Raw genomic sequence first — 27,785 nt, forward strand, 5'->3', positions numbered from 1 at the left:
TGTTTGGGGGGGGGGGGAGGCGTTTTGCTCATTATGATAATGGTAGTTGCAATGGTAATGGTGGAGGTACTAGCATTAATGGTGACGAATGAGAAATTTAATGGTTATTAAAGGATGATTCATTTTATCTTTAAGCTTGGCAGATATTGCTGTTGATAGGTTTGTTTGTTTATATAATTAATTATTTATTTGTGTTTTTAGATAGTTTGTATTGTTTATAAGCAATATATATCCCCCCCGTGTTTTATCCATGTATGTAATGTATGTACGTACTTATGGACGTGTATGCATGCAGGCTATCTACCTGTACTAAATCCAGGGTTGCAACATCTCATTGTCTTTTGATCGTCTGATTATACAAACCACTCGCTTCGGAAAATGGAATAAAAGGCGAGGTAGAAATCCCGCTGAAGTTCGGGAAAGAAAAATAGAGGCTTGCGATTTAACTGTATTCGCATTGTCGACTGATTAGATTTGCGCGTGTGATGTGTGTCGGCGGTTCCTTCGTGTGAGTGTACTTTCATTTCGTAGGTTTAATTCGCGTGCCTGTATCTCTCTCTGATTCTGTTCATTTCCCCCTTTCTTTCCCTCTATCTTTCTTCTTTCTCCCTTTTATCTTTCCCCTTCTCTCTTTTTTCTTTCTTTCTTTCTTTCTTCTTTCTTTCTTTCTTTCTCTCTTTGTTTCTCTCTCTCTTTCTTCTTTCTCTCTTCTCTTCTCTCTTCTCTTCTCTTTCTCTCTTCTCTCTTCTTCTTTCTCTCTCTCTTCTCTTTCTCTTTTCTCTCTCTCTTCTCTCTCTCTCTCATCTCTATCTCTCTCTCTCTCTCTCTCTCTCTCTCTCTCTCTCCCTCCCTCTCGTTTACTGTGAATGATAACGATTTAGTCCCGATTATGACGATAGAAAAACAAGACTAGACAAAAACAAACATGAGATAGAGAGAAAGAGAAAGAAAGAGTGAAAGAGAGAAAGAGAAAGAGAACTCATTGTAAACACGGTTAATGATGAGGGAAGTACACCACGTATGTAGTTTATAATTTACCGCAGGTAGATGCAAATGAGACAAAGAGGGTGTCCAGAATAACCTGTAATTCCGTCATGATTTTGAATGGCCTCTCCTTTTTTTCCTACTTTTTTTCCTACTTTTTTAGGTGTGGGGGTTGTGGTTTTACGTCCCTTTTGAACAGATAGTGGCATTATCACGGATTAGTGTTTGTATAGTGAGAGGCGTTTGGGTGTATTATGGAAGGTTGTGTGTGTGTGTGTTTTTTTTTCGTGTGTGTGTGTGTGTGTGTGAGAGAGAGAGAGAGAGTGTGTGTGAGTGTGAGAGAAAGTGTGTGAGTGTGAGAAAGTGTGTGAGTGTGAGAAAGTGTGAGTGTGAGAAAGTGTGTGAGTGTGAGTGTGTGAGGAAGTGTATGTAGTTGGTGTGATGAGGTGATGGTAATGTCCTTTCTGGTGATAGTGAAATAGGTTCATTATAGTGGAGCGGATAGTGAGTGCGGGTTGATTTGTGTCGAGATGGTGCGTTGATGGAGATGTGGATTGTAGTGACAGTGAGGTTGATTCATTGTTATGGTGAGTACAGGTTATGATAAGATGGTGACGTGATCGTTTTTTTTTTTGGCGACAGTACGAAATATTCTTTGTAAATGAGTGTGAATTGTTTGTGGTTGAAGGTATGGTGAAGTGGAGTCTGGTGATGGTGAAGAGCATCTATGGTGGAGGTGATGGTGAGTGCGATTTAGTATAGAACCGGCGTGATGGTGAAGTTCATTCCTGTGATAGCGCGCTCACATAATGCATGCTATGGTGAATCGTGATTGGTCTTTGTGCTTGTGACGGCCCTTTTTTTAAGAAATACAACTGATTTATTTGTCATCATTTTAATAACAGTATTTACATAAAAGTATTTCGGTCTCATTTTGGTTAATTATTTTTCAAAGTTGAAAGTCTGTGCCTCTTCCAATTAGCCACAGTGTTATTCCACATTGGCACTGCATATCCCCCGTGGCACCGCCTGGAGGCACTGGCACGTCGTGGTTGCCCGAAGTACAGCTTTTTTTCTATATTATTTCCTTTTTTTCTGTATCTTCGTTTTTTTCGGGGGGGGGGGGGGGCGAGTGGAGTACTGCATGTATTTTGCACAATAAAACAATTTAATGCAATTAGGAAATGTAGTATAGTCGAAATGGGGGCCCAATGAGTGCGTTCTTATCGTGTTTTTATATCGAGTGATGTTGATTTTTTGTATTTGATTCTGTACGATACGGGGCTGTGAGCTAATGACATTGCCTTTAAGGGCTGTTAAATGCCTTTAAATGCCTTTCAAATGTTCCTTAAATGATGTTAAATGATGAAAGGGAACGTGCTGATTGTGAGAGAGAAGAGGAAGATAATGGTAATGATGGTGGCGTTCGTGATAATGTAGGTGAGGATAATGATAATATGATTGATGAAAGTTTTAATGGTGAGGAAGGTGTTAATGTAAATGATGATAGTGATGATGGTGAGGATAATGGTAAGAAATGACAATAAAGGTGAGAATTGTAAAGGTGATGAACATGAAGAGCAAAAAAATGATAATGATGGTGACAAGGATAGTGATACTGGTGATGGTAACGAAGGTGAGGATAATGATGGTGAAAGCAAGGCTGTTGGTAATGACTGCGACGATGATGATGAAATAGTAATGATCAGCAAATGAGCGAATTAATGAATAAATACATGAATGAATGAATGAATGGATGCGCAGTTTTTATAAGTCCCTGCATCTTTTATTTCCCACGAGCAACCAACCCTGGGGCGTATCGGTGCATTTTCTTGCACGTGCAATATCCGTGTCAAGGGCCTGCGAGCCAGAAGGGCGTAAGGAACACCCGCGGAAAATATCCCTTTCGACTCTATAGCGGGTTGGGGGGGGGAGGTAGGGGGGGAAGGGGAAGGAGAGGAAAGGATGGGTGGGGGGTGGAGGTAGGGGGGGAAGGGGAAGGAGAGGAAAGGATGGGTGGGGGGTGAGGACGGGGAAGGGCGGAGTGACACGGGAATAGGGATAGAGGGGGAGAGGAGGGGAGGGGAGGAGAAGGGAGGGGAGGCTAGTAGATTTATCACGGGCGAATAGATCGTAGTGAATTAATCCGTCGGTAATTGAATGTGTTGCAGGAATTTAGAGCCGTGATTTTTTTTTACATTTTAGTTTTTTTTTTCCCCACTGAAATTGGTCTTTTCTTTTGCTCTTCGTATGTTCTCCCCCCCCCCCAACCCCCAACCTTGCTGGTCCATTTCCCATCTCTTTCATCCTTTGTGATTCCTGTTTTTTCTTCTCCTCTCCTCCTACTACTTCTCCTCCTCCTTCCCCTCCTCCTCCTCCTCCTCCTCCTCCTCCTCCTCCCCCTCCTCCCCCCTCCCCCCCCCACTTCTTCCGCTTCTCATTCCCCCCCCCCCATATTGTCCTTCCCATCTCCTTCATCTTTCCCCTCCCTTTCCACCCCTTTTCCCTTCCCCTTTCCCTCACGCCTTCTCTTTCCCCTTTTCCTTGACATTTCTCTTCCCACTCCTCTACACATCCTCTTCGCCTTGACTTTTATGCACCCATTATCTCCTCCCCTCACCCGCACCCTTATCCCATCCCTTCATCCCTTCCCCTCATTCTTACCCCTTCCCCTCACCCCTACCCCTTCCCCTCTCCCCTCTCCTCTCTCCTCACCCTTACGCCCTACCCCTTACCCTCTCCTCTACCCCCTCCCCTCACCCTTACCTCTTCCCTTCCCTTCACCCCTTCCCCCTCCCTTTCCCCTACCCCTTATCTCTCACTTCTCCCTCTCACCCTTACCCCTACTCCTTCCCTTCCCTTCACCCTTACCCCTTCCCTCACCTCTTCTCTTCCCTTCCCTTCCTTTCCTTTCCCCTTCCTCTCACCTCTTTCCTTCCTTTCCCTTCCCCTCCCCTCACCCCTCACCTCTTTCCTTCCCTTCCCTTTCTTTCCCTTCCACTCCCCTCGCCCCTTCCCTTCCCTTCCCTTCCCCTCACCTCCCCTCCCTTCCCCTCACCCTGTTTAAAGCAGTGTCGCGCAGTACCTCTATAGCCCCTTTTTATCACTCTTTATTCTCCTCCCATGATCCGCTTAAATGTAAATTTTCGCGTGATTTGGACGTGTACGAATTAGGATTTTGGGCTCGTGGCGGTCTGGAAATGGTGGTTGTGCAGGGTGGGGGGTGGGGGGGGAGAGGATGAGGGAGGGGGCAGGGTGATGGATAGCGGGGTGTGAGTGACCGGGGGATTATATGTGGGGGGGGAGGGTGTGTGTCTGTCTTTGTGTGGTGGGTTATTTGCGGGTTTGTGTGCGCGTGCGTGCGTGTAGTTTGCGTGCAGTGTGCGTGTAGTTTGCGTGCAGTATGTACTTCATATATGTACGTGGCTGAGTGTGGGAGAGAGGGGCGTATTTTTGCATATGGTTGCTGTAGCCTTTTTCCATTGTAGGGCATTCGGATGCGTCTGTGTATTTTTCATTAGGAATTTTGACCGGGAGGGATTTCAGTTTTTTTTTTTTTTTTTTTTTTTTTTTTTTTTTTTTTTTTTTATTGAGGAGTTTCATGATTGTATTTTGTTTTTATTCATTTATTTATTTATTTATTTTTGTTATTTTTTATTATTATTATTAATTATTATTATTATTGTTTTTTGAAAAGCGAAAGTGAAAAGGAGAAGAGGGAGAAGGAAGGATATGGGGAAGAGGGACGGGGAAATCAAAGAATTACTCATTGATGCAAATAAATATATATGTGAGTATGTAAGAAGGATCTAATGAGTATTAATATATGATATGATATGCTGGCAGCATATCATGTCAGTCGCTGTTACCGTCAGTCGTCACTACTGTCACCAGAATGATCAAGGTTATCATTACCACCACCATTACCATCACCACCATCGCCATTATCATCACCACCATCGCCATTATCATCACCACCACCACCATCAGCAGCCTCAAGATCATCAATAATCGTCGTCATCGTCATCATCATCCTCATCACCACCACCATTAGTCATCAGTAATGTCAACAGAAACATCAGTGCCCTCATTACCACCATCATCATCATCACCACTATTATCATCACAATCATCTTTATCATTACTATCATCGCCATCACCATCACCATTATCGTCATCACTGCTACCCTAATGTTACGCAGGAAATGGAAATCGTTAGAAAGAACATACTAATTTGCTCAGGAAGAAAAATAAGTATATATGGATATTTTTTCTTCTCATTATTGTGTGTCCGATCTTTATTTTCTGTTGTTTGACTGTGAAATTCGTGTATATTTAGACACGTTCTTTTTGGAAACCTTTTTTTTTTTTCTTCTACTTCTTACTCGAGTTTGTATTTTTTTTTAGGGGGGGAGGGAGGACTAATTACCATTTCTATTTCTGGTTCTTTGTTTATTTAAAGATTTTTTTTTTTTTTTGTGTGTGTGTTTGTGCAGTTAACTTGGCTTTGTTTTTAATGTTTATTTTATTTGTTTTTTTCAGGTTGGTCTGGCGTGTGTTTAGTCGTTGTTGCAAGTACTCGCGGGAGGTAAGTTGCAGGAAGAATTGTGCTGTTGCCTTCTCTCTCCTTCGCTTTTTTTTCTTTTTTTTCTCTATCCTTTTTTTTTTCTCTTTTTCGATTTTTCTTTTTTCGTTTCCGTTTTTTTTTCTTTTTTTTTCAACTTTTATCCTTTTTGCCTTTTCATTTGCATTTTCTTATTTTTTGAGGAAGAGAGAGAGAGAGAATGGGAAGGGGAAAATGGGAAAAGAGAGGGAGAGCGAAAGAAAGAAATAGGGAAAGAAGAGAAAAGAAGAAGACGGAGAGTGAGAAGGAGAGAAAAGAGGTGTGAAGAAGAGAGGGGAAAAGGAGAAAGAGAGAGACAGAGACAGAGACGGACACAGACACAGACACAGACACAGACACAGAGACAGACACAGAGACAGACACAGAGACAGACACAGAGACAGACACAGAGACAGACACAGAGACAGACACAGAGACAGACACAGAGACAGACACAGACAGACACAGAGACAGACACAGAGACAGACACAGAGACAGACACAGAGACAGACACAGAGACAGAGACAGACACAGAGACAGACACAGAGACAGACACAGAGAAACAGAGAGAGAGGAAAGAAAAGAGGTGTGAAGAGGCGAGGGGAAAAGGGGGCGAAGAGGAACGTGTTGTCTCTCGAGGATCAAAGGATACGGTGAGTGATGTTCTTTTTAATGCCGGGAATTTGTTCTCTCCTTCCTGCCCTATACTTCAAATTCTCTCTCTTTTCTCTCTTTGTCTTCTTTTGGTTCCCGGCCCGTAGTTTCTCTCCTCCCTCTCCCCCCCCCCTCCTTCCCTTTTTCCTTGTTCTACCTCGTCTCTTTCTTTTTCATTTCCTGTTCTCCGTTTTCTTCTCTTTTCCTCTTCGCTGTTAACTTAGTTGTGTTCTCTCGTCTTATTTTCTTGCCTTTCCTCTTTCTTTTATTCACCTTTCATTCGTTTCTCTTTTCTCTTTCATTTTTCAGCTTTTCTTTTTCTTTTTTCTTTTCTTCCTCTGTTCCTGTCTTCCCCTGTTCCTCTCATCCCCTGTTCCTCCCCTCCCCTGCTCCTCTCTTCCCCTGTTCCTCTCTTTCCTGTTCCTCTCTTCCCCTGTTCCTCTTCCCCTGTCCCTCTCTCTCCCTCTTCCCCTTGCTACTGTGTCCCCCTGTCCCTCTCTCTCCCTCTTCCCCTTGCTACTATGTCCCCCTGTTCCTCTTTTCCCCTTGCTACTATGTCCCCCTGTTCCTCTCTCTCCCTCTTCCCCTTGCTACTATGTCCCCCTTTTCCTCTCTCTCCCTCTTCCCCTTGCTACTATGTCCCCCTTTTCCTCTCTTCCCCTTGCTACTATGTCCCCTGGTCGAGTGATCCTTCTCTGGTGTCTTAGGAGGGCTTTGCGACCGTAAGCCTCTGGCGCTGGGTTTTCGCCTTAGGGGCCGGGGTTGGGGCCTCTGGTTAGGGCGGGGGGTAGAGAGAGGGTGAAAGATGGGTAGAGAGGTTGAAGGGGGAGGGTAAGTGGGTCGATGGGTAAGTGGGTCGGGTCGATGGGTAGGTGGGTTTTCCGCCTTCGTCTGGGGTTGGGTGTCCTCTGGAAGGGCTTGGAGGAGGGGGGGGGGTTGAGGGGTAGAAGGGGGTGGTTGTGGGTTGAGTTGGCGGTCGTGGTCGAGATAGAGGTTGAGGACGAGGACTCTGTAGAGCGGAGAGAGGGGCTGTGGTAAATTATTGCCCAAGGGGGAGGGGGGGTGAGCGCAGTTGAATTAGTTTTTTTTTTTTTTTTTTTTTTTTTTTTTTTTTTTTTTTTGGGGGGGGGTGAAAAGGAAGAATGAAGTTTTATGGTATATGAGGGGGGTAAGGGGGGGGGAGACGGGAACTTAGTGTCATATATTATGCTATAGAAATTGGAGAGGGATATTCTCATGATTTGAGGAGGAAGAAGAAGAAGAAAAAAAAATAGATTAGGAGAGAGAGAGAGAGAGAGAGAGAGAGAGAGAGAGAGAGAGAGAGAGAGAGAGAGAGAGAGAGAGAGAGAGAGAGAGAGAAAGAAAGAGAGAGAGAGAGAGAAAGAAAGAGAGAGAAAGAGACAAAAACCGAAACAAAACCAGAGACAAAGGATAACTATAACTATGATAGAATAGAGAAAGGTGTGTGTGTGTGTAAACAGAAGAGGGTAGGAGGAAAGGGAGAGAAAACATATAACATTAAAGTAAGAAAGAGACGGGAATATTAGAAACAAGAGAATTAGGAGAAAAGGGGAGGTAGGCAGATGAGGATGAAATGTGAAAGAAAGAGAAACGATGTTAGAGAAGGAGTGAAGGAGGAAATGAGGCAAGACGAGAAATTGAGGATAAGCAAAGCAAAAATCGGATAAGAGTGAGGCAAATAGATAGAGGGATAAATGGAAGAAGAAGAAGAAGAGGAAGAAGATACAAGACTAAAAACGAGTAAAGACAGAAAGGAAGAATAAGAGATGAGGGAAAATAATGATTAAACGGTAATGATACTGATGATCTTCAAAAAAAATCGTGAAATAGGGGCAAGAGGATACCAGAAATGAGAGAGATCGAGCTGCCGGAAGAATATTTCAATATGATTTGTGTGGTGAAGGTAGATGGGTAAGGGGTATGATGGAGGAGGAGGAGGAGGAAAAAAGTAAGAGGTGGAAGAAGAGCGAGAGGTGGGAGAAGAGTAAGAAGAGGAGGAGGAGGAGGAGGAGAAAGAGCAAGAAGAGGAGGAGGAGGAGGAGGAGGAGCAAGAATAGTAGTAGGAGGAGGAGGAGGAGCAAGAATAGTAGTAGTAGGAGGAGGAGGAGGAGCAAGAATAGTAGTAGTAGGAGGAAGAGGAGGAAGAATAGTAGTAGTAGGAGGAGGAGGAGCAAGAATAGTAGTAGGAGGAGGAGGAGGAGCAAGAATAGTAGTAGGAGGAGGAGGAAGAAGGGAGGGAGGGGGTGAGGGAGGGAGGGAAGGTGAAGATCCATTGCTGCATCTGTCTCCTAAAGTTCGCTTCTTATCTCATTACCATTCGCATCCTTAATTACCCCAATTTTCCAGGGAGTTCGCAGCAGCAGCGCAGTCCAAAAATATAACGTTAAAAAGAAGCTGCTCACTTTTTTCCCCGTCACGATACCCCTCTCCCCCCTACCTCTCATCCTTACCTCCTCTCTCCTTCCCTTCCTTACTTCTTCCTTCCTTAATTCCCTCCTCTCCGCCCTGTCTCTCTCCCTCCCTCCCTCCCTCCCTCCCTCCCTCTCTTTTCCTCCTCCCTCCCTCTCTCTCTCTTCCTCCCCCCTCTCTCCCTCCCCCCCTCTCTCTTCCTCCCTCCCTCCCTTTCCCATTCCCATCTCCCTCTCCTCTATACTCCGTTCACCTTCCCCTTCCTCTCTTTCCCCTCTCATCTTTTCTTTTACTCACTCATTCCCCTCCCTTCCTCTCCCCAGTTACCTTTTCCATCCCCTCTGTACAGTTTCCATCCTCTCCTTCCCCTCTCCCTTGCTCTCCTTTTTATCATCTCATTCTTTCCTTTTTCCCTATCTCCCTTCTTTCCCTTTCCCCCTCTTCCTCCTGTATACTTCATTCATCTTCCCCTTCATCTCCCTCTCCCTACCTTCCCCCTTTCCTTTTTCCCCCTCCCCTTATATTCTCTTCCCCTGTACCAGGTTCTCCTCTCGTCCTCCCCTTCCCTTCGTCTCCCCCTTCCCCTCATCTCCTTCTCCTCCTCATCTCCCCCTTCCCCTCATCTTTCCCTTCCCTTCATTTCCCCTTCCCCTCATCTCCCCCTTCCCCTCATCTTTCCCTTCCCTTCACTTCCCCTTCCCCTCATCTTCCCCTTCCCTTCATCTCCCCCCCTCACCCCCCCCCCCTCCTCTGGACCAGCTCCTCCGAGAGATATAAAAAAAATCCCTGGAGTAAAATACTTTTATCCTGCATTTTTCATTCGTAGGATTTATTCCTTTGATTACATTGTATGACAAGAACAGAACCTCTCCCCACCCCTCTTTCCCTCCCCCCTTCCCTCTGTCTTTCTCTCCTCGCCTCCTCCCCTTCTCCCTTCTCCCCTTCCGTCTCTCCGCTCCTCCCCCTTCCCTCCCTCCTTCCCTCTCTCCTCTCCTCTCCTCCCTTTCTCCCCTCCTCCCCTCTCTCCTTCCGTCTCTCCTCTCCTCCTCCCCTCCCTCCGTCCCTTTCTCCTCTCTTCCTCCCCTTCTCCTTCCCCTCCCCTCCCCTCTCCGATCCGCTCCTCTCTCCTACTCTCTCATCTTCTTCCCACTCTCCCTCTGCCTTCTCCTTCCCCTCACGTCACCCCTCTCCTCCTCCCATTCTCACCTCCTCCTCTCCTCCCCTCCTCCCCTCCTCCCCTCCTCACCTCCTCCCTTCCTCACCTCCCTACCCCCTTCATAGAAAATGTAGCTTCTTTTTTTCTCCCTTTTTCATTTCCCTTTGTTATTGAATGTACTGCAGCTTGTTTGGGTCCATTTAATAAATAGTCGAAACTCGGAGGGAGAAAGAAAGTTTGGGATTTTTTTTTTTTTTTTTTTTTTATACATATTTGTGCAATGAATCTGGAAATTTCCCCCAAGTGCTGTTGTGGACGGCAGTGGTACGCGGGAGTTGGAGTGTGTACTTGCACGGGCACCCCCACCCCCCTGCACCAATTTTACCTTCCTTTCTTTCTCCCTTCCTCTTCCTCTCCCACTCTCTTCCTCTCTTCCTCTCCCTCTCTCCATCCCTCTCTCCCTCTCTCCCTCTCCCTCTCTCCCTCTCCATCTCTCCCTCTCTCTCCCTCTCTCTCCCTCTCTCTTTCTCTCCCCCTCTCTTCCTTTCTCTCTCTCTTCCTCTCTCTTCCTCTCTTCCACTTCCCCTTCTCTTCTCCCCCATTTCCTTCTCTTCCCCCTCCCCCTCTCCTCCTCCCCTCTCCATTCTCGCCCCTTTCCCTCTCTTCCTCTTCCTTGCCCCTGTTCTCTCCCTCTTTCTCCACCTCAGTGGAAGAGGAAAATGTTTGGGGGGGGGAGGACGGGGTGAGAGGAGGGGGGGGGAAGCAAGCAACACTTTTCCGAGTGACTTAAAAGGGATGTAAAGAGAAGGAGAATGAGGGATGCTAAAAGAGGTTAGGAAGAGAGGGACAGGCAAGGGTGAGAGCGAAGAGGAGGGGAAGGAAAGAAGGAAGGCGTGCGAGTAGAAGGGGAAAGAGAAAGACGAGGAAAGATGTTCACAAAAAGGGTAAACGAGGTGTATCTGGAAAAGAAGGGAGAGGAATACGTGTATAAGGAAAAGAAAGCAGATAGGCTGTCAGTTGTCTGTCAGTCTGATTCCCTTACACCCTTGCATCTGATGCAAACATCAGACAAATACACACACACACACACACACACACACACACACACACACACACACACACACACACACACACACACACACACACAACACACACACACACACCACACACACACACACACACACACACACACACACACATACACACACACACACATACAGGACACACACACACACATACAGGACACACACACACACACACATACAGGACACACACACACACACATACACGGGACACACACACGCACATACACGGGACATACACAAACACACACACATACACGGGACACACACAAACACACACATACACGGGACACACACAGACACACACATACACGGGACACACACAGACACACACATACACGGGACACACAGGCGCAGAGACAAAGCAGTTGCAGAGCCCGAACGCTTTTGCAGGTAAGGGGGGGGGAGGGGGGAGGGTCGACAACACCATTGCGGTCAAGCGTGATGCCCGAACGCTTTTGCAGGTAAGGGGGGGGGAGGGGGGAGGGTCGACAACACCATTGCGGTCAAGCGTGATGCTAACATGATACAGCATGAAGGGAGGGAGAGGGGGAAGCTAAACGTGCTGTATTATAAGTAATAGTAATGTTTATTCGTGTTAGTATGCTGGCTTTGCAGTCGGTATTTATGCGATGCAAGAGATATGCTGTTAACGGGACATGGTACACACACGAGGACAAGGTGTACACGTGACATGGTGCACATTAGACTTGATGTACACGGGACATGACGCATAATAGCAATGGTTTGCACGGCCGCGGTGCACACAAGAGATATTCACACGACCTCGGTGCACACGAAAAATTATTTAAGCGGCTACGGTGCACACAATAAATTATGTACGCGGCTACGGTGCACACGATAAATTATTTAAGCGGCTACGGTGCACACGAGAAATTATTTACGCGGCTATGGTGCACACAAAATACAATGTTACCGAGAGACGGTGGTGCACAAAGCATGATCCGCAAAGCCATACCACGCATACGACAACTTACGGCATAGGAAAAAAAAAATCTGATGAAGGTAAATGCATTAAACGGAGAAGGAGCGAAGCCAAGCACCGGAAACGTTTAAGATTCCACGACTCGCCAAGCCACAAGGGGAAACGTTTCTTGGAAATACATTATTATCAGCCCAAGTAACACGTTTTTTTTTTCCTTGAGGGGAGGGGGGGGGAGCGGGCAGCCGATAACAACAGCTTGAGAGGGAGTAGAGTCGGAGAAGGAAAATGTGAAGGAGAGAGAAATAAGAAGAGGAGGAGGGAGAGACAAAAGGGAAGAGGAGGAGGGAGAGACAAAAGAAAGAAGAGGAAGAGGGAGTGTGGGAAAACGAAGAGGAGGAAGAGGGGGAGGGGGGGGAGAAGAGGAGGAGCAGGGAGAGGGGAAGAAGGAAGAGGGAGAGGGAAAAAAGGAAGAGGAGGAGGAGGGAGAGGGGAAAAAGGAAGAAGAGGAGGAGGAACAGAAGGTGTAGGAGAAGGAGAAATAGATCAAGAAAGAAGGAGGACAAACAGGCGCCGCAGGGAGGAGGAGGAGGAAGTAGTTAAAAAAAAAAAAAAAATCCCTTTGCATATGCGAGAGGTTTAGAATGAAATTATGCAAATGTTGGCGGGATGTGTTTCCTACGACTGAAGTGACAGAATCGGATTTGCCGATTAGCCACTCCGGCGCACCCGCTTCCGGTCTGTTGTATTTCCCATATTGTCAACACGAATGAAATTATCGGCGAGGGAGTTATTTTAGGCTCTCCTCTTCTTGTTTCTTCCCATCCGCGCTTTCTCTTCTTTCTCTTTCTCTCCTCCCTTCGTTTTCTACTGTTTTCTTGGCGGTCTTTCGTGTCTCTTTGTATGTTTTCTTGTTTCCGTCTTTCTTTTTTTTTTTCTCTCCCTTTTTCTTGTCCTGTTCCTGTTCTCTTTTTTTTCTTTCTTTCCATCTCCTTTACACCGTTTTCTTATTACTTTTTTTCATCCTTCTCCTTTCCCTTATCCCTCTTTATGTTCTTTCTCTCCTTTCCCTCTCTTTCCACTATTTTCCCTCTATTTCCTGTTCCCTTCTATTCTTCTTTCTCCCTGTCCTCCCTGTCCATCGCTTCTTTCCTTCCGTTCCTCTCTCCTTTTCACCCCAACCCCCCTTTTCATCCGCCTTATCTCCCCTTTCTCCCCTTATTCTTTTCTTCTCTTTACCTTCCTTCGTTCGTGTTCACTGCTACTCGACAGTCGCTTCCTTCAATGTTGCCAACCGCAATCACAGCTTGCAACTAGCAACTTCACCAACGGCCTCCTCCTACTTTTCATCTTCACCCTCCTCTTTCTCGTCCTTTCCCTTTTTTATCCTTTCTGCTTCTTCCTCTCCCTTCTCTTCCTCCTTTTTCTCCTCCTCCTTCTCATTTTCATCCTCTTCCTCCTCTTTCTCCTCCTTCCTTCCTTTCCCTCCCTCCCTCCCTCCCTCCCTCCCTCCCTCCCTCCCTCCTCCTTCCACTTCCTTTCCTCCTTCTCCTCCTCCTTCCTCTCCTCTTCCTTTCTCTCCCCCTCCTTCTTTTCCTCCTGCTTCCCCTCCTCCTCCTCCTTCCTCCTTCCTTTCCTCCTCCTCCTTCCTTCCTTCCTCCTTCCTTCCTTCCCTCCTCCTTCCTTCTTTCCTCCTCCTTCCTCCTCCTTCCTTTCCTCCTCCTTCCTCCTCCTTCCTTTCCTCCTCCTTCATCCTCCTTCCTTTCCTCCTCCTTCATCCTCCTTCCTTTCCTCCTCCTTCCTCCTCCTTCCTTTCCTCCTCCTCCATCCTCCTTCCTTTCCTCCTCCTCCATCCTCCTTCCTTTCCTCCTCCTCCATCCTCCTTCCTTTCCTGCCTCCTTTCCTCCTCCTTCCTTTCCTCCTCCCCATCCCCCTTCTTTCTCCTCCCCCCATCCTCCTTCCCTTTCCTCCTCCTCCATCCTCCTTCCTTTCCTCCTCCTTCATCCTCCTTCCTTTCCTCCTCCTTCCTCCTCCTTCCTTCCTCCTCCTTCCTCCTCCTTCCTTCCTCCCTCCTTCATCCTCCCTTTCCTTCCTCCTCCTCCATCCTCCTTCCTTTCCTCCTCCTTCATCCTCCTTCCTTTCCTCCTCCTCCATCCTCCTTCCTTTCCTCCTCCCTCCTTCCTTCCCTCCTCCTTCCTCCCAACACCCCCACCTTCTCCTCCGTCTTCATTTCTCGAAGTTGTTAGCGTATGCATACTTACAAACAAAAAGTGTTTTTATTTCACTTTTTATCTCGGGGAAAAAAAATATCGTCGGGCGCGAAATCATTGCAGGATCTTGTCGGCACGTGTCATTTCGCGCGAGATATTCGAGGAGAAAGCAGTGCCTCGTGATTTTCTCTCGTTTTTGAAAAGGTTTCCAAGAGGAATTGGCAAGCGCGGGATGGGATACGCGCGTTAAAGAAGAGTAACTGTGGGAGAAAAAAAAAAAGGTGAGAAATCTCTAAAAGATCATCGGAGGGAGGGAGGAGGGGGAAGAATAGAAAAAAGAAGAATAGAAGAAGAATAAGGGGAGAAGAATAGAAAAAAAGGGAGAAGGGGAGAAGAATAGAAAAAAAGGGAGAAGGGGAGAAGAATAGAAAAAAAAGGAGAAGGGGAGAAGAATAGAAAAAAAGGAGAAGGGGAGAAGAATAGAAAGGGAGAAGAATAGAAAAAAAGAAAAATGGCGGCAAGAAGGTTAGATCTTCGAGTGTGAATCGCAAAGAAATTTAGATGCTGTTTTAATTAAACAAGTTTCGAATGGGAGGGAAAATCCGGGATTTGGCGCAATTTCGAAGGGAATCGAACACCGGACAAAAGAAAAGGAGGAGAAAGTTTTGCTCGAGTAATCCTGCCGTAGAGAAGACCCGTGCGGGGGATAACCTTGTCTTGGCGCCGGAATAATAGCTGGATTTAGGCGAGGATGATTTGCGCTCAAAAGCAACGTAATGGCGAGATTGGGCGAGAGATCAGCGGCCATGTTTATGCGGGAAGTGGGAGATTTATCGGGTAATAATGTGCGAATCCCGCGAATTAGAGAAATGTGTTGGGTAGACGAAGCGCGGAGAGAGCCACGTGCGCGATGGCCGAGGGGGAGGGGGGGGGGCGGTCGGGGGAGGAGGGGGGGATGCGCCAAAATATTACGACTTCCAAGATGGCGGCTTTTGAGAGAGCGCGGGGTTATTACATATTTATATGTATTTATATTTATATAGTTTATATTATATCATAATGTATTATATTATTTTTATTAATATATTGAATATTGTATCTTATATTATATTATATATATATATATATATATATATTATATATATATATCTGAGGGGTTGTATGCGCCTAATGAAAGACAGAATTGATTTCAAAAGAGGGAAGAAAAGGTTAAAAAAAAAAGAAAATCGTCCTACAATTGACTGCATTCGCCATATTTTTTATTTATTATTATTTTTTTCTTTTTTCTTTCCCATCCCGCCAAGGAAACACATTTGATAACGCCCGTGCGGAAATTGAATTATACTTTACCCTCGCGTAATGGGGTGGTATATTTAGAGGCGAGGGGCGCGGGCGTAGTAGCTTGGTTGATGAATTATATCAATAAGGGGCGGAAATGGCGGGAGACCGAGCGACGGAAATTGGCTGGCGCTTGGAGAGACTTTCTTTTGGGCCGGTGGGCGGGCGGGGTGGGCGGGCGGGGGCGTTGAAAGAAGGTGAAAGGCGCTGAATGGGAAATGAGGCATGTGTGTGTGTGTGTGGGGGTGGATGGGCAGGTGTGTGGGGGTGGATGGGCAGGTGTGTGGGTGTGTGTGTGGATGGGCAGGTGGTGTGTGTGTGGATGGGCAGGTGTGTGTGTGTGTGTGGATGGGCAGGTGTGTGTGGTGTGTGTGTGTGTGGATGGGCAGGTGTGTGTGTGTGTGTGTGTGGATGGGCAGGTGTGTGTGTGTGGTGTGGATGGGCAGGTGTGTGTGTGTGTGTGTGGATGGGCAGGTGGTGTGTGTGTGTGGATGGGCAGGTGTGTGTGTGTGTGGGATGGGCAGGTGTGTGTGTGGATGGGCAGGTGTGTGTGTGGATGGGCAGGTGTGTGTGTGGATGGGCAGGTGTGTGTGGGGGTGTGTGGATGGGCAGGTGTGTGGAAGCGTGGGTGGCGTGGACAGGTGTGGGTAGGTGGACGGGTATAAGGTGGCAAGCTGGTGTATTGGGGAGTTGGGCACGAAGAGTGGATGTGATGTGGATGCGCTCGTGATAGTGCGTGTGGATGTGAAGCGGATAAGCGCATGTGTAGGGTTAGTGATTCCTTAATGATAACGGATAAGAATGATAAGAATACCCATAGTTTGTTTTGTGAAGTTGTTAATTTTTATAAATTTTGTGGTCTGGGTGGTTGTGATTGCAGTTGAAAAAAAAGACTGATTGTGGCGTGTGCTGTTCAGCAATTTTAATTGTGAATCGTAATTGTAGCCGTAATAAGTAAGTAATTCGGTTTGTAATTGGGTAATTGTGGTTATCGATGATAGTTAATAGAATGGTTGATTTTCACGAGCTGTCTTATTTTGTGATAAAGCGAGCGATGGAAATATTATCTATTATTTTCCTATCCTCTCTCCCCCCTCTTTTCCCCTCTTTTCACCTCTTTCTCCCTTGTTTATTCTTTTCCCCTCATCTGCCCTCTCTCCATCCACTCTTTCCCTCTATCTTTCTCTCGCTTCTCTCTCCTCTATTCTCAGTTTTTTCCGTCTTGCCTTCTCCTTTTCCTACCTTTCTCCCCTTCCTCTCCTCCCCTCCTTCTCTCCTCTCTTCTCCGTTTTCCCCTCTTCCCTTTTCCTTCCCTACCTCTCTCCCCTACTCCCCGTCACCCCCTCCTCCCCCCGCTTACGTCATCTGGATGTACGAGTATAAAGAAGCATCTCGAGGGGAGGGGAGGGGGGAAGGGGGAAGGGGAGGTTGTTGTAAAAGAATGGCCGTGTTGTCTGAGCAAAGAGATCCCTTCCCCACCTCCCCTCCTTCCCCTTTCTTTTCTCTCCTCCTCTTTCCTTTCCTCATTTCTCCTCTTCCTCCTTTCTTTCCCTTCCACCTCCTTTACTCTGCTTTCCCTGTCTCCTTTCCTCCTTTTCCCTTTCTCCTTTCCTCCTTTTCCCTCTTTCCTTCTCCTTTTCGCTCTTCTCCTCCTCCCTCCCTACTCTTCTCCCCCTCCTCCCTCCCCTCCTTCCTTCCTCTTTCCTCCACCACTACGCCCTCCTTCCTATCCCCACCGCCAACCTATCCTTCCTCCTTCCTCCTTCCTCCTTCGTTCACTTCCTCAATCCCCCCCCTCCTCCTTTTTCCCTTTTCCCCCTCCCCCTCTCCATCGTCCCTTCTGATCCTTCATTCTTCCTATTTCTCCTTTCATCTGTTCTTACCTCTCCCACCCCCACTCCCTTGGTATGGAGCTTGGGAGAGGGACCCCCCCCCCACCCCCGAAAACCGCGAGCATGGATGGTACAATGTTCGAGTGTTTTTTGGGAGGGGGGTGAGTGAGGAAGGGGGAGGGGGAAGGGGATGGGGGTGAGTGAGGATGGGGGAAGGGGAGGGGGGTGAGTGAGGATGGGGGAGGGGGAAGGGGAGGGGGTGAGTGAGGATGGGGAGGGAGAAGGGGATGGGGGTGAGTGAGGATGGGGAGGGGAAGGGGAGGGGGTGAGTGAGGATGGGGAGGGGGAAGGGGATGGGGGTGAGTGAGGATGGGGAGGGGGAAGGGGATGGGGGTGAGTGAGGATGGGGAGGGGGAAGGGGAGGGGGGTGAGTGAGGATGGGGAGGGGAAGGGGGTGGGGTGAGTGAGGATGGGGAGGGGGAAGGGGATGGGGTGAGTGAGGATGAGGGAGAGGGAAGGGGAGGGGTGAGTGAGGATGGGGGAGGGGGAAGGGGATGGGGGTGAGTGAGGATGGGAGGGGGAAGGGGAGGGGGTGAGGGAGGATGGGGAGGGGGAAGGGGACGGGGGTGAGTGAGGATGGGGGAGGGGGAAGGGGAGGGGGTGAGTGAGGATGGGGGAGGGAGAAGGGGATGGGGGTGAGTGAGGATGGGGAGGGGGAAGGGGAGGGGGTGAGTGAGGATGGGGAGGGGGAAGGGGAGGGGGTGAGTGAGGATGGGGGAGGGAGAAGGGGATGGGGGTGAGTGAGGATGGGGAGGGGGAAGGGGAGGGGGTGAGTGAGGATGAGGGAGAGGGAAGGGGAGGGGGTGAGTGAGGATGGGGGAGGGGGAAGGGGAGGGGGGTGAGTAAGGATGAGGGAGGGGGAAGGGGAGGGTGAGATAAAAATAAATACAGGAGAGAAGAAAGGAGGAGGAGAGAAAGAGGAAGAGGCGCGTATATGAAAAGGAAATTTTCAGGGAAGAGAAAAAGCAACAAAACCAACAAACAACAACAACAACAAAAAATCGATCAGAAATTTAAGAGATTTGTTTGCGATCCTCGTTTTCTGTTAATGACGTCATCTTTGCCTCTGTTGGGCGTGTCGTTACGAGGTTATTGCGTTTATAATGGCAGCGGAGAAGAGTAGATTCTGATGTTCAATACACCGGCGGGTTTGGCTACTTTTTGGCTATTTTTTTGGCTTTTTTTGGCTACTGTTGTTGTTTGGAGTTTGTTGGTTGTTGATGTTGATGTTGTGGTTTTATTGGTATTATTTTTTGTTATTTATGTTATAATATTAATTGGTATTATTTTTTGTTATTTGTATTATAATAATAATTATTATTATTTTGTCGTTTTATTATTATTTTATTATCATTAGTGATTATTATTATTATTATTATTATTCATTGTTTATTATTATTATTAATTGTTTATTATTATTTTTTATTGTTTATTATTATTATTGTTATTGTTGTTATTGTTATTGTTATTATTATTATTATTATTATTATTATTATTATTATTATTATTATCATTATCATTATCATCATTATTATTATCATTATTATCATTATTTTTATTATTATTATTATTATTATTATTATTATTATATCATTATTGTTGTTATCAGTAATTATTCTTATAAAATAAAATTGATCGAGAAAATGATGATAACGATCATCATTTTTATTATGGTCGCCATTGCTAGTGTTGTTATTTTATTGTTGTTGTTATTATTTTTATTGTTTTAGTTGTTGTTGCTGTCTTCGGTTAACTGTTGTTGCTCTGGATCATGTCATGGCGAAAGCAGTCGACAGCGAGAACCCACGTCAAGGCATATAAAGTCGAGAGGAAGAAAAACATGTTGAGACATTTTGAAACGTAAAACGATTCGTTCTATGTATAATGCACGGAAGAGAGAGAGAGAAAAAAGATGAAGAATAAGGAGAAGAATGAAGAGGGAGAGAAGGAAAACGAGAATTAAGAAGAGGGAGAGATGGAAAATGAGAATTAAGAAGAGGGAGAGAAGGAAAACGAGAATTAAGAAGAGGGAGAGAAGGAAAATGAGAATAAGAAGAGGGAGAGAAGGAAAACGAGAATTAAGAAGAGAAGAGGGAGAGAAGGAAAACGAGAATTAAGAAGAGGGAGAGAAGGAAAACGAGAATTAAGAGAAGAGGGAGAGAAGGAAAACGAGAATTAAGAAGAGGGAGAGAAGGAAAACGAGAATTAAGAAGAGAAGAGGGAGAGAAGGAAAACGAGAATTAAGAAGAGAAGAGGGAGAGAAGGAAAAAGAGAATTAAGAAGAGAAGAGGGAGAGAAGGAAAACGAGAATTAAGAAGAGGGAGAGAAGGAAAACGAGAATTAAGAAGAGAAGAGGGAGAGAAGGAAAACGAGAATTAAGAAGAGAAGAGGGAGAGAAGGAAAACGAGAATTAAGAAGAGAAGAGGGAGAGAAGGAAAACGAGAATTAAGAAGAGAAGAGGGAGAGAAGGAAAACGAGAATTAAGAAGAGAAGAGGGAGAGAAGGAAAACGAGAATTAAGAAGAGAAGAGGGAGAGAAGGAAAGAGAGAATTAAGAAGAGGAGAGAAGGAAAACGAGAATTAAGAAGAGAAGAGGGAGAGAAGGAAAACGAGAATTAAGAAGAGAAGAGGGAGAGAAGGAAAACGAGAATTAAGAAGAGAAGAGGGAGAGAAGGAAAACGAGAATTAAGAAGAGGGAGAGAAGGAAAACGAGAATTAAGAAGAGAAGAGGGAGAGAAGGAAAACGAGAATTAAGAAGAGGGAGAGAAGGAAAACGAGAATAAGAAGAGGGGGCGAAGGAAAAATGATGATAAAGAAGAGGAGGAGGAATGAGGACAGAAAAAGAAGCGGGGAACGAATAAATAGGGAAGACAGAAGAGAAAAAGGAGGGGAAAGAAAGAAAAAAAACAGGAGGAATAGATAGAAGAAAAATGAGAATAGGAAGAGAAAACGAATAAGAGGAAGAATAAGATTGAGAAAAAAAAGAATACGGCGAGGTAGAAGAATAACAAGAAAAAGTAAAACAATAATGAAATAGATAAAAAAATGAGGGAAGGAATAATAGGAAGAAAAAGGAAAAGAATGACAAAAAAAAGAATAAGAGTAAGAAGGTAAGGAGAAGAAGAAGAAGAAACAGAAGAGTAAGGAGGGGAAGAAGAAGAAACAGAAGAAGAGTAAGGAGGGGAAGAAGAAGAAACAGAAGAAGAGTAAGGAGGGGAAGAATAAGAAACAGAAGAATGAGACCAGAAAAAGTCTTGCGTGCCCCCCCCCCCCCTCGTCACCGGAGCCGAGCGGATAAGTCTTGTGAGCGGCGTGCGGTTCGCTGATTGACAGCCCCGGGGTACCGATTTCAGGACACCCCCCACCCTCCAACCCCCCCTGACCCAGCTCCTGACCTAGCTCCTCGCTTCGATTTCAGATTCCAGATTATCCCTTCCTATTATTGCCCGCGATTTTGGATTGACCCTGCTCCCCCCTCCACCCACCCCGTTTCCTTGATTTCAAGTTGTTTTTTCACTACAGTTTGATTTAATTTCCCCCCCCCCCCAAACATACCCGATTTCAGACTGCTCTCACCTTCTTGCCCCCGATTTCAGTCCATATCTTTCCACTGCTGCCGATTTCAGGCTATCCCTTTCCCTTCCCGCCGTTTTCAGGTTCCGCCCCCACCCCCTCCTCCCTCCCTCCCTCCCTCCCTCCCTCTCGCTCCCGATTTTACATTTTTTGCCTCGTTTTTAGACTGCCCCCGTTTTCGCTTTACCCTTCAGCTGATTTCAGATGGATTTCTATGGTTCATCTTATCCCACCCCTACCCCATTCCCAAAAAAATCTGGACACGGGCACGTCCGGGCAAATCTGGACACGGGCACGTCCGGGCAAATCTGGACACGGGCACGTCCGGGCAAATCTGGACACGGGCACGTCCGGGCAAATCTGGACACGGGCACGTCCGGGCAAATCTGGACACGGGCACGTCCGGGCAAATCTGGACACGGGCACGTCCAGGCAAATCTGGACACGGGCACGTCCGGGCAAATCTGGACACGGGCACGTCCGGGCAAATCTGAAATAACGATTGTTTACGAAAGACAGATCTCGCACATTTGACTGAATATCAAGATCAATGCCGATATCATTGCTTTGAGACACCCCATTAGCCGTAAATGTTCCTAATCACGCGATTTAACAATCTGTTATGCTTTCATCCGGCGGGGTAGCTGACGCGCATATCGTAGTTGTGTGAGAGGCCGCTTAGCTTCAGTGGCGCTGCGGTCGGTGTTTGCAGACGGTGTAGGAGAGGATCGTCTTCAGCAAACAATTAATCGTTATTATCTGAGGACATCGGTTGTGTTTAGTCTGACATGGAGGCGAAATTTCCATCTTCTAAATATCACATGCGTAATCCATTAAACATTTCTCGAGTTGTAAGCATGAGAATTGATTAATCCCTTTGCCGAAATCAGAATATTGATTGTAGCGCGGGGAGGGGGGAGGGTAAGGTAAGGTAAACCGTGCATAAGTAATATGGAAGCAGATTCAGGTTCTCCACCTCCCTCCCCCCCCCCCTTTGGATATTGTAAGATCGATTTCAGAACAGCTGGGAGGTTGCTTTAAAGCGGGGGAGGGGGGTTGGGGGGGGTAAGCGGGAGGATGATGCGTGAAGTTTTTGGGATGTGGCGGTTCTTGGTTTTCGGCGTTTTTTTTGCTGGTTCTTGGCGGTTTTCGGCGGTTCTTGGCCGGCTTTACCCTCCTCCTGTTCCTCCTCCTCCTCCTCCTCCTTCTCATTCTTCTCCTCCTCCTTCTCCTCCTCCTCCTCTCACCTCGTTTTCCTCCTCCTCCTCCTCTCACCTCGTTTTCCTCCTCCTCCTCTCACCTCGTTTTCCTCCTCCTCCTCATCATCATCATCATCATCCTCATCCTCCCATTCGTTTTCGTCCTCCTCCTCCTCCTCCTCCTCCTCCTCCTCCTCCTCCTCCTCCTCCTCCTCCTCCTTTTTCTCCTTCTCTCTCTCACTCCCATCACTAACGCGCGCTCCCAAACACACACAATTTGCCCAGCACAGAGTTACGATACTACTGTAACATGATACATTAAATGCTCAGAATATACGAAACTAATATGAAGTGATCAGTTTCCCTCGGATAAATTGGGGAAGTTTTCATATCTGCGTGAGCGGGGTCCTCCTTGTTTATTTTGTCTTGTGTAATTGAAATTTTATGGCTAAATAAATATTTTCAATTTCAATTTCAAACGGGCGCCGTAACGTCTCAAGGAGGGAGGCACTGGTGGAAGGAGGGGGAGGAGGAGGAAGGGAGGGTAGGAGGTGGTGAGGATAGGAGGAGCTGGAAGAGGAAGAGGAAGAGGAAGAGGATGAGGATGAAGGGGCAAGAGAGGAGGAGGAGAATAGAAGAGAGAGAGAGAGAGAGAGAGAGAGAGAGAGAGAGAGAAAAGAAATGTATGTTTTTAAGCGTCGGTGCCAAAAATTATGTAAAGAAAATAAGATAAAATAATGGCGATATTTTCCTCGAAAGACAACGAAAACAACTCTGATGCTTCTCCTTCCCTCCCCCTCCCCTCTTCCTCCCCCCTCCCCCCTGTCTGAGTTTCCTTGAGCGCCTTGTTTCCTCCTTAACCTTGATTTTTTTTTTCTTTTCTTTTTTTTTTATATCTCGTTTTTCTTTTGTTTCTCTCTTGATTCCCTTGCATTCGACCTCATCTCCAACTTCGTTTTACGTGTTTTTTTATTGTTTTTTCCGTCCTGGTTTTAATTTATATTGTTTTTTACATTTTTTTTTAACATCCCGTTTTTTTCTCTTTTTCTTCTCTGCCGTTTACTTTTTTCCCTCCTTTCCCCGTTTTCCTCTTTTCCCTCCGTTCCTTCCTCGTCATTTCCCCTTCTCTCTCTCTCTCTCTCTCTCTCTCTCTCTCTCTCTCTCTCTCTCTCTCTCTCTCTCTCTCTCTCTCTCTCTCTCTCTCTCTCTCTCGCTTTCGCTCTTTCGTTCTCTCTCTCTCTTTTTATGGGTCTTTTGCTCTCTCTCTCTCTCTCTCTCTCTCTCTCTCTCTCTCTCTCTCTCTCTCTCTCTCTCTCTCTCTTTCTCTCTCTTTCTCTCTCTCCTTTCCTTCCTTCTTTCTCTCGCTTCCTCTGTCCCTCCCTTTATGCGAAACTCCTCTCCAACATGGCCGCCGTCTGCCCTTTTATTTTGACTATTTCTTTCTCGCATTACATTTTATCCGGCCAAATTACTTTGTCGTGTTTCGCATTTTTGTTTGTTGGAAAATCGCGTTTTCGTGCGGGAGCTAACTGCTTTTTTTTCTTTATCGTTATTATTATTATTATTTTGCTTTGTGTGGAGAGGGGAAGGGGGGTGAGAGAGGGGGTTGTATTATGTTATTTTTTTCGTTATTAGTTTGGTTTTTGTTTGGATTAATTAGCATTTGTTTTCTTAATTGTGCGTCGGATTTTTTTTTCGAGAGTGAACGGCTGTTTTTTGTTTCCCATATGTATGCGTGTGTGCGTGTGAACATACATATATGTGTGTGGATATTTGTGTGTGTGTGTGTGTGTGTGTGTATGCATATACGTGTATGTATATTAGTTTTTGTGTATGTATGTATGTCTTGTATATATTAATCATATACACACAATTGCATCTCTCGTCTAAGTGTCACCACGAGTGCGTCTGTCCGCCTCTGCAAAAAGAAGTGGGAGGGGGAGGGGATGGGGGGTGAGGAGGGTGGGGATAGGAGGGTGAAGGGGTGAGGGTGAGGGAGGGGAAGGAGTGAGGAGTTTAGGGGGAAAGTGGGTAAGAGGGTGAGGGAGGGGAAGGAGTGAGAAGGATGGGGGAGAGGAGGGGAGGGGAGGGGAAGGGGATGAGAGGGTGTGGAGATGAGAGCATTAAGGGTGAGGGAGGGGAGAGGGTGAGAGGTGAGGGAGCGAGGAGAGCGATGGAGGCTCCGTGACAACATAATTCGTTCTTTGCTTGTACGACAGGATCCCGACTCTCGCGCGCCGCCCGTCCGCCTTTGGAGTGGGCGCTCTTTGCGGACCTGACGGGGGGAGGGAGGGGGGGAGGGGACACGGCGCCTCACTCGATCACGCAATAAACCTCGCTCTCACTCACTCACTCACTCACTCACTCACTCACTCACTCACTCACTTCTGGCTCGATGCGCTGGTTCTTCTGTCTTTTGCTCGGTCTTTCTCTATCCCTCCTCTTTTCTCATTGTCTAGTCCTTCTCTACCTGTCTTCCTCTCTGCCTACCTGTCTTCCTCTCTGCCTACCTGTCTTCCTCTCTGCCTACCTGTCTTCCTCTCTGCCTACCTGTCTTCCTCTCTGCCTACCTGTCTTCCTCTCTGCCTCTCTCCCTACCTGTCTTTCTCTTCTTTCCTCTCTTCCTCTCTCTCTCTCTCTCCTCCCCCCTCCCTTCCTCTCCCTCTCTCTCTTCCTCTCCCTCTCTATCTTCCTCCCTCCCTTCCTCTCCCTCTCTCTCTTTCCCTCTTATCTTTCTCTCTTACGGTACGATGGTTCGAGCATCTTAGGAGAAGACTGTGCCGGTATTTTGAGCCTTTTATATACGGAAAAGTTGAAGCGCCTATGTAAGGTCTTTTGTCTTTTATTTGTTTGTTTGTATGCAAATTTAGAATTAATTTGTGCTTGATCTTTATATTCAGGTTTGAGATATTGTTGGACGGGCGAGGGGGGGGGGAGGTGTGTGTGTGTGTGTGTGTGTGTGTGTGTGTGTGTGTGTGTGTGTGTTTGTGTTTGTGTTTGTGAGAGAGAGAAAGAGAGAAAGCGAGATGGGGATAATGGAGTGTTTGTCTGTGTGTGTCTTTGTACGTGTATGTGCGTCTTTGTGTGTAAGTCCTTGTGTCATTGTTTTTTATTCAGAAATAGTTTTAACTGTCATGGCGACTTTTTTTCTCTATTATGAGATTACCGACGTTCTTGATTGTTCGAGAGCGATTGAGAGGAAGATTTTAGTTCGAATTTCTGTCGCCTTTTTTTGTAACGAGATTGCGTGCGTAAGTTTTTCATTCGGGGATTCGGATATTAAAGTCTTTTGTTTTTATTTATAGGATTTTTATTTTAGTGTGTTTATTTCATGTTTATCATATTTATTTGCAAAATGCGTCAGCTGTGGGTTTCGCTTTGGTATAAGAGGGAGGTTTTTTATTGCTTCTTTTAGAGGGAGAAAACTGGATTTTCTGGCGTAGGGAGTCAAGTTTGATATGATGGGGTGTGATTGAAGGGACAAGGTTGAAAATCCATCTCTCTCTCTCTCTCTCTTTCTTTATTTCTTTTTTCTCTTTTTCCTTCTCTTTTTCCTTCTTTCTCCTCTTTTTCTTTTTCTCTTTCTCCTTCTCATTTTCTTTCTCCTTCTCATTTTCTTTCTCCTTCTCTTTTTCTCTTTCTCTTTCTCTTTTTTTCTTTTTCTCTTTCTAGCTCTCTCTCTCCCTCTCCCTCCTCCTCCCTCCCTCCCTCCCCCCCATCTCTCTTCCCCCCTCCTCTCCCCCCCCCTCCCCTCCCCTCCATCTCTTGCAAGGCCCCAGAGGATTTCGCGGCTGCTTTCTTAGGCCAGGCGTTCTGGTCACTTTTAATCATCCGTGTTGTCGGCCGCCGCGCTTTGCTCTTGTCTGCTGTTGTCTGCTTCTGCTGCTCCTGCTGCTCCGCTTTGCTCTCGTTTTGCCTTGTCTTTGTTGTTCTTTTTGCTGTTATTTGCTGATGTGCCTGCCTTGCCTGCGTTGCCTGCCTGCCTGCCTTGCCTGCGTTGCCTGCCTGCCTGCCTGCCTTGCCTGCGTTGCCTGCGTTGCCTGCGTTGCCTGCCTGCCTGCCTTGCCTGCCTGTCCCCCCTCCTTTGGTGTTGTCTTTGCTCTACATTTTATTTTATTTTATTTTATTTTTTTTTTTGTGATGCATTTGCTTTTCCGTTCCTGCTACGGGTGCGACTTGGTCTGTGCACGCGCAGGTCTGGCTCTCTCGCCCCCCCCCCCCCCTAGCATCCCTGCCGTAACTGCTTTTCCATATGTCCCTTTAGTTCCCGTCGGTTATTGCTACTTCTCCGCCTCCTCCTTCCTTCTACATTTGCTTCTACTTCTACTTCTAATTTTAATTCTCTTTCTCCCTCTCTTCCTTCTCATCCTCCTTCTCCTACTTCTCATCCTCTTCCTACTCCTGCCTCCCCTCCTCTTCTCACCTCCTCCCATCCCCTCTCACCTCTTCCCATCCCCTCTTACCCCCTCCCCTCCCAACCCTCTCCCTTCCCCGCTCACCCCCTCCCCTCCCTTCTCAGCCCCTCCCCTCCCTTCTCAGCCCCTCCCCTCCCCTCTCACCCCTTCCCCTCCCTTCTTACCCCCTCCCCTCCCCTCTCACCCCCTCCCCTCCCCTCTCACCCCTCCTACCTTGTTCCCGGCGTAACCCGTGTGACGAAGCGGCGTCACGTTGCTTGTCGGAGGCACGGCGACCCCACGCGTGCACGCCGCGGGCATCCTCTTCTCTCGGGGACTGAGAAAACGACAAGGTTACGAGCCGCTGCGGTCGTGGGGGGGGGGGGGGACCGGGACGCGCACGGCCGCTCTCTTTTGTTTTTGTTTGTTGTTGATTGTTTGTTTTGGGTTTGTTTTTGTCCTTGTTTTATAGATTGGGAGATAGGTGAGGGAGAGGGAGAGAGAGAGAGAGAGAGAGAGAGAGAGAGAGAGAGAGAGAGAGAGAGAGAGAGAGAGAGAGAGAGAGAGAGAGAGAGAGAGAGAGAGAGAGAGGCTCTGCAGGGGATAATGAGAAGGGAAGAAGATTGATGAGGTGCAGTGGACAGGATTGAGTGTTAGAAGAAAAGGGGAAGAGAGAAGAAAAGGGGAAGAGAGAGAGAGAGAGAGAGAGAGAGAGAGAGAGAAGAAGAAGAAGAAGAAGAAGAAATAAAAAGAAGTAACACCGTAATAGGATAGAATTAACCGGAAGAGGATTAGAAACGGAGAACAAGGTAGAACTGGTTATGCCAAAAGGGTGCGGAGGCGGAGGCGGATGGTTCGCGGGGAAGAGAGCGAAAACAGGTGGATAGAGAGGTGGACGGAGGAGGATAAGTGGATGGACGGATACAGAGGAAGAAATGGATAAATGTGGATGGACGGATACAGAGGGAGGAGATGGATAAATGTGGATGGACGGAGGAGGAGATGGATAAATGTGGATGGACGGAGGAGGAGATGGATAAATGTGGATGGACGGAGGAGGAGATGGATAAATGTGGATGGACGGAGGAGGAGATGGATAAATGTGGATGGACGGAGGAGGAGATGGATAAATGTGGATGGAGGGAAGAGATGGATAAATGTGGATGGACGGAGGAGGAGATGGATAAATGTGGATGGACGGAGGAGGAGATGGATAAATGTGGATGGACGACTATGGAAGAGGAGGAGAAGGATACGATGGACGAACGGACGGGCGAACAGAGGTGGGCGGAGGATGTGAAGGAGACGGATAAATAGACGCACGGATG

The 27,785-nt window shown here is 46.9% G+C and overlaps 1 protein-coding gene across 1 annotated transcript; it reads left to right on the forward strand.

The window, feature by feature from the left end:
• Window positions 1-1,531: 1,531 nt before the first annotated feature.
• On the forward strand, window positions 1,532-2,865 carry LOC119598456 (secreted acidic protein 1A-like). Its single transcript, XM_037948091.1, has 6 exons — window positions 1,532-1,571; window positions 1,673-1,726; window positions 1,940-2,045; window positions 2,357-2,514; window positions 2,549-2,682; window positions 2,785-2,865. Exons 1-6 carry the CDS (start codon window positions 1,532-1,534, stop codon window positions 2,863-2,865), a joined length of 573 nt encoding a protein of 190 aa, XP_037804019.1.
• Window positions 2,866-27,785: the final 24,920 nt, after the last annotated feature.

The sequence above is a fragment of the Penaeus monodon genome, chromosome 41, assembly GCF_015228065.2.
Source record: "Penaeus monodon isolate SGIC_2016 chromosome 41, NSTDA_Pmon_1, whole genome shotgun sequence".
NCBI classification, from domain to species: Eukaryota; Metazoa; Arthropoda; class Malacostraca; order Decapoda; family Penaeidae; genus Penaeus; species Penaeus monodon.

Coding starts and splice junctions, on each gene's coding strand:
- LOC119598456 (XM_037948091.1), top strand. CDS start 1,532: ATGTGGATTGTAGTGACAGTGAGGTTGATTCATTGTTATG. Junction 2,046..2,356: donor GCACGTCGTGGTTGCCCGAA/GTACAGCTTTTT, acceptor AAATGATGAAAG/GGAACGTGCTGATTGTGAGA. Junction 2,515..2,548: donor TGATGATGGTGAGGATAATG/GTAAGAAATGAC, acceptor AGAATTGTAAAG/GTGATGAACATGAAGAGCAA.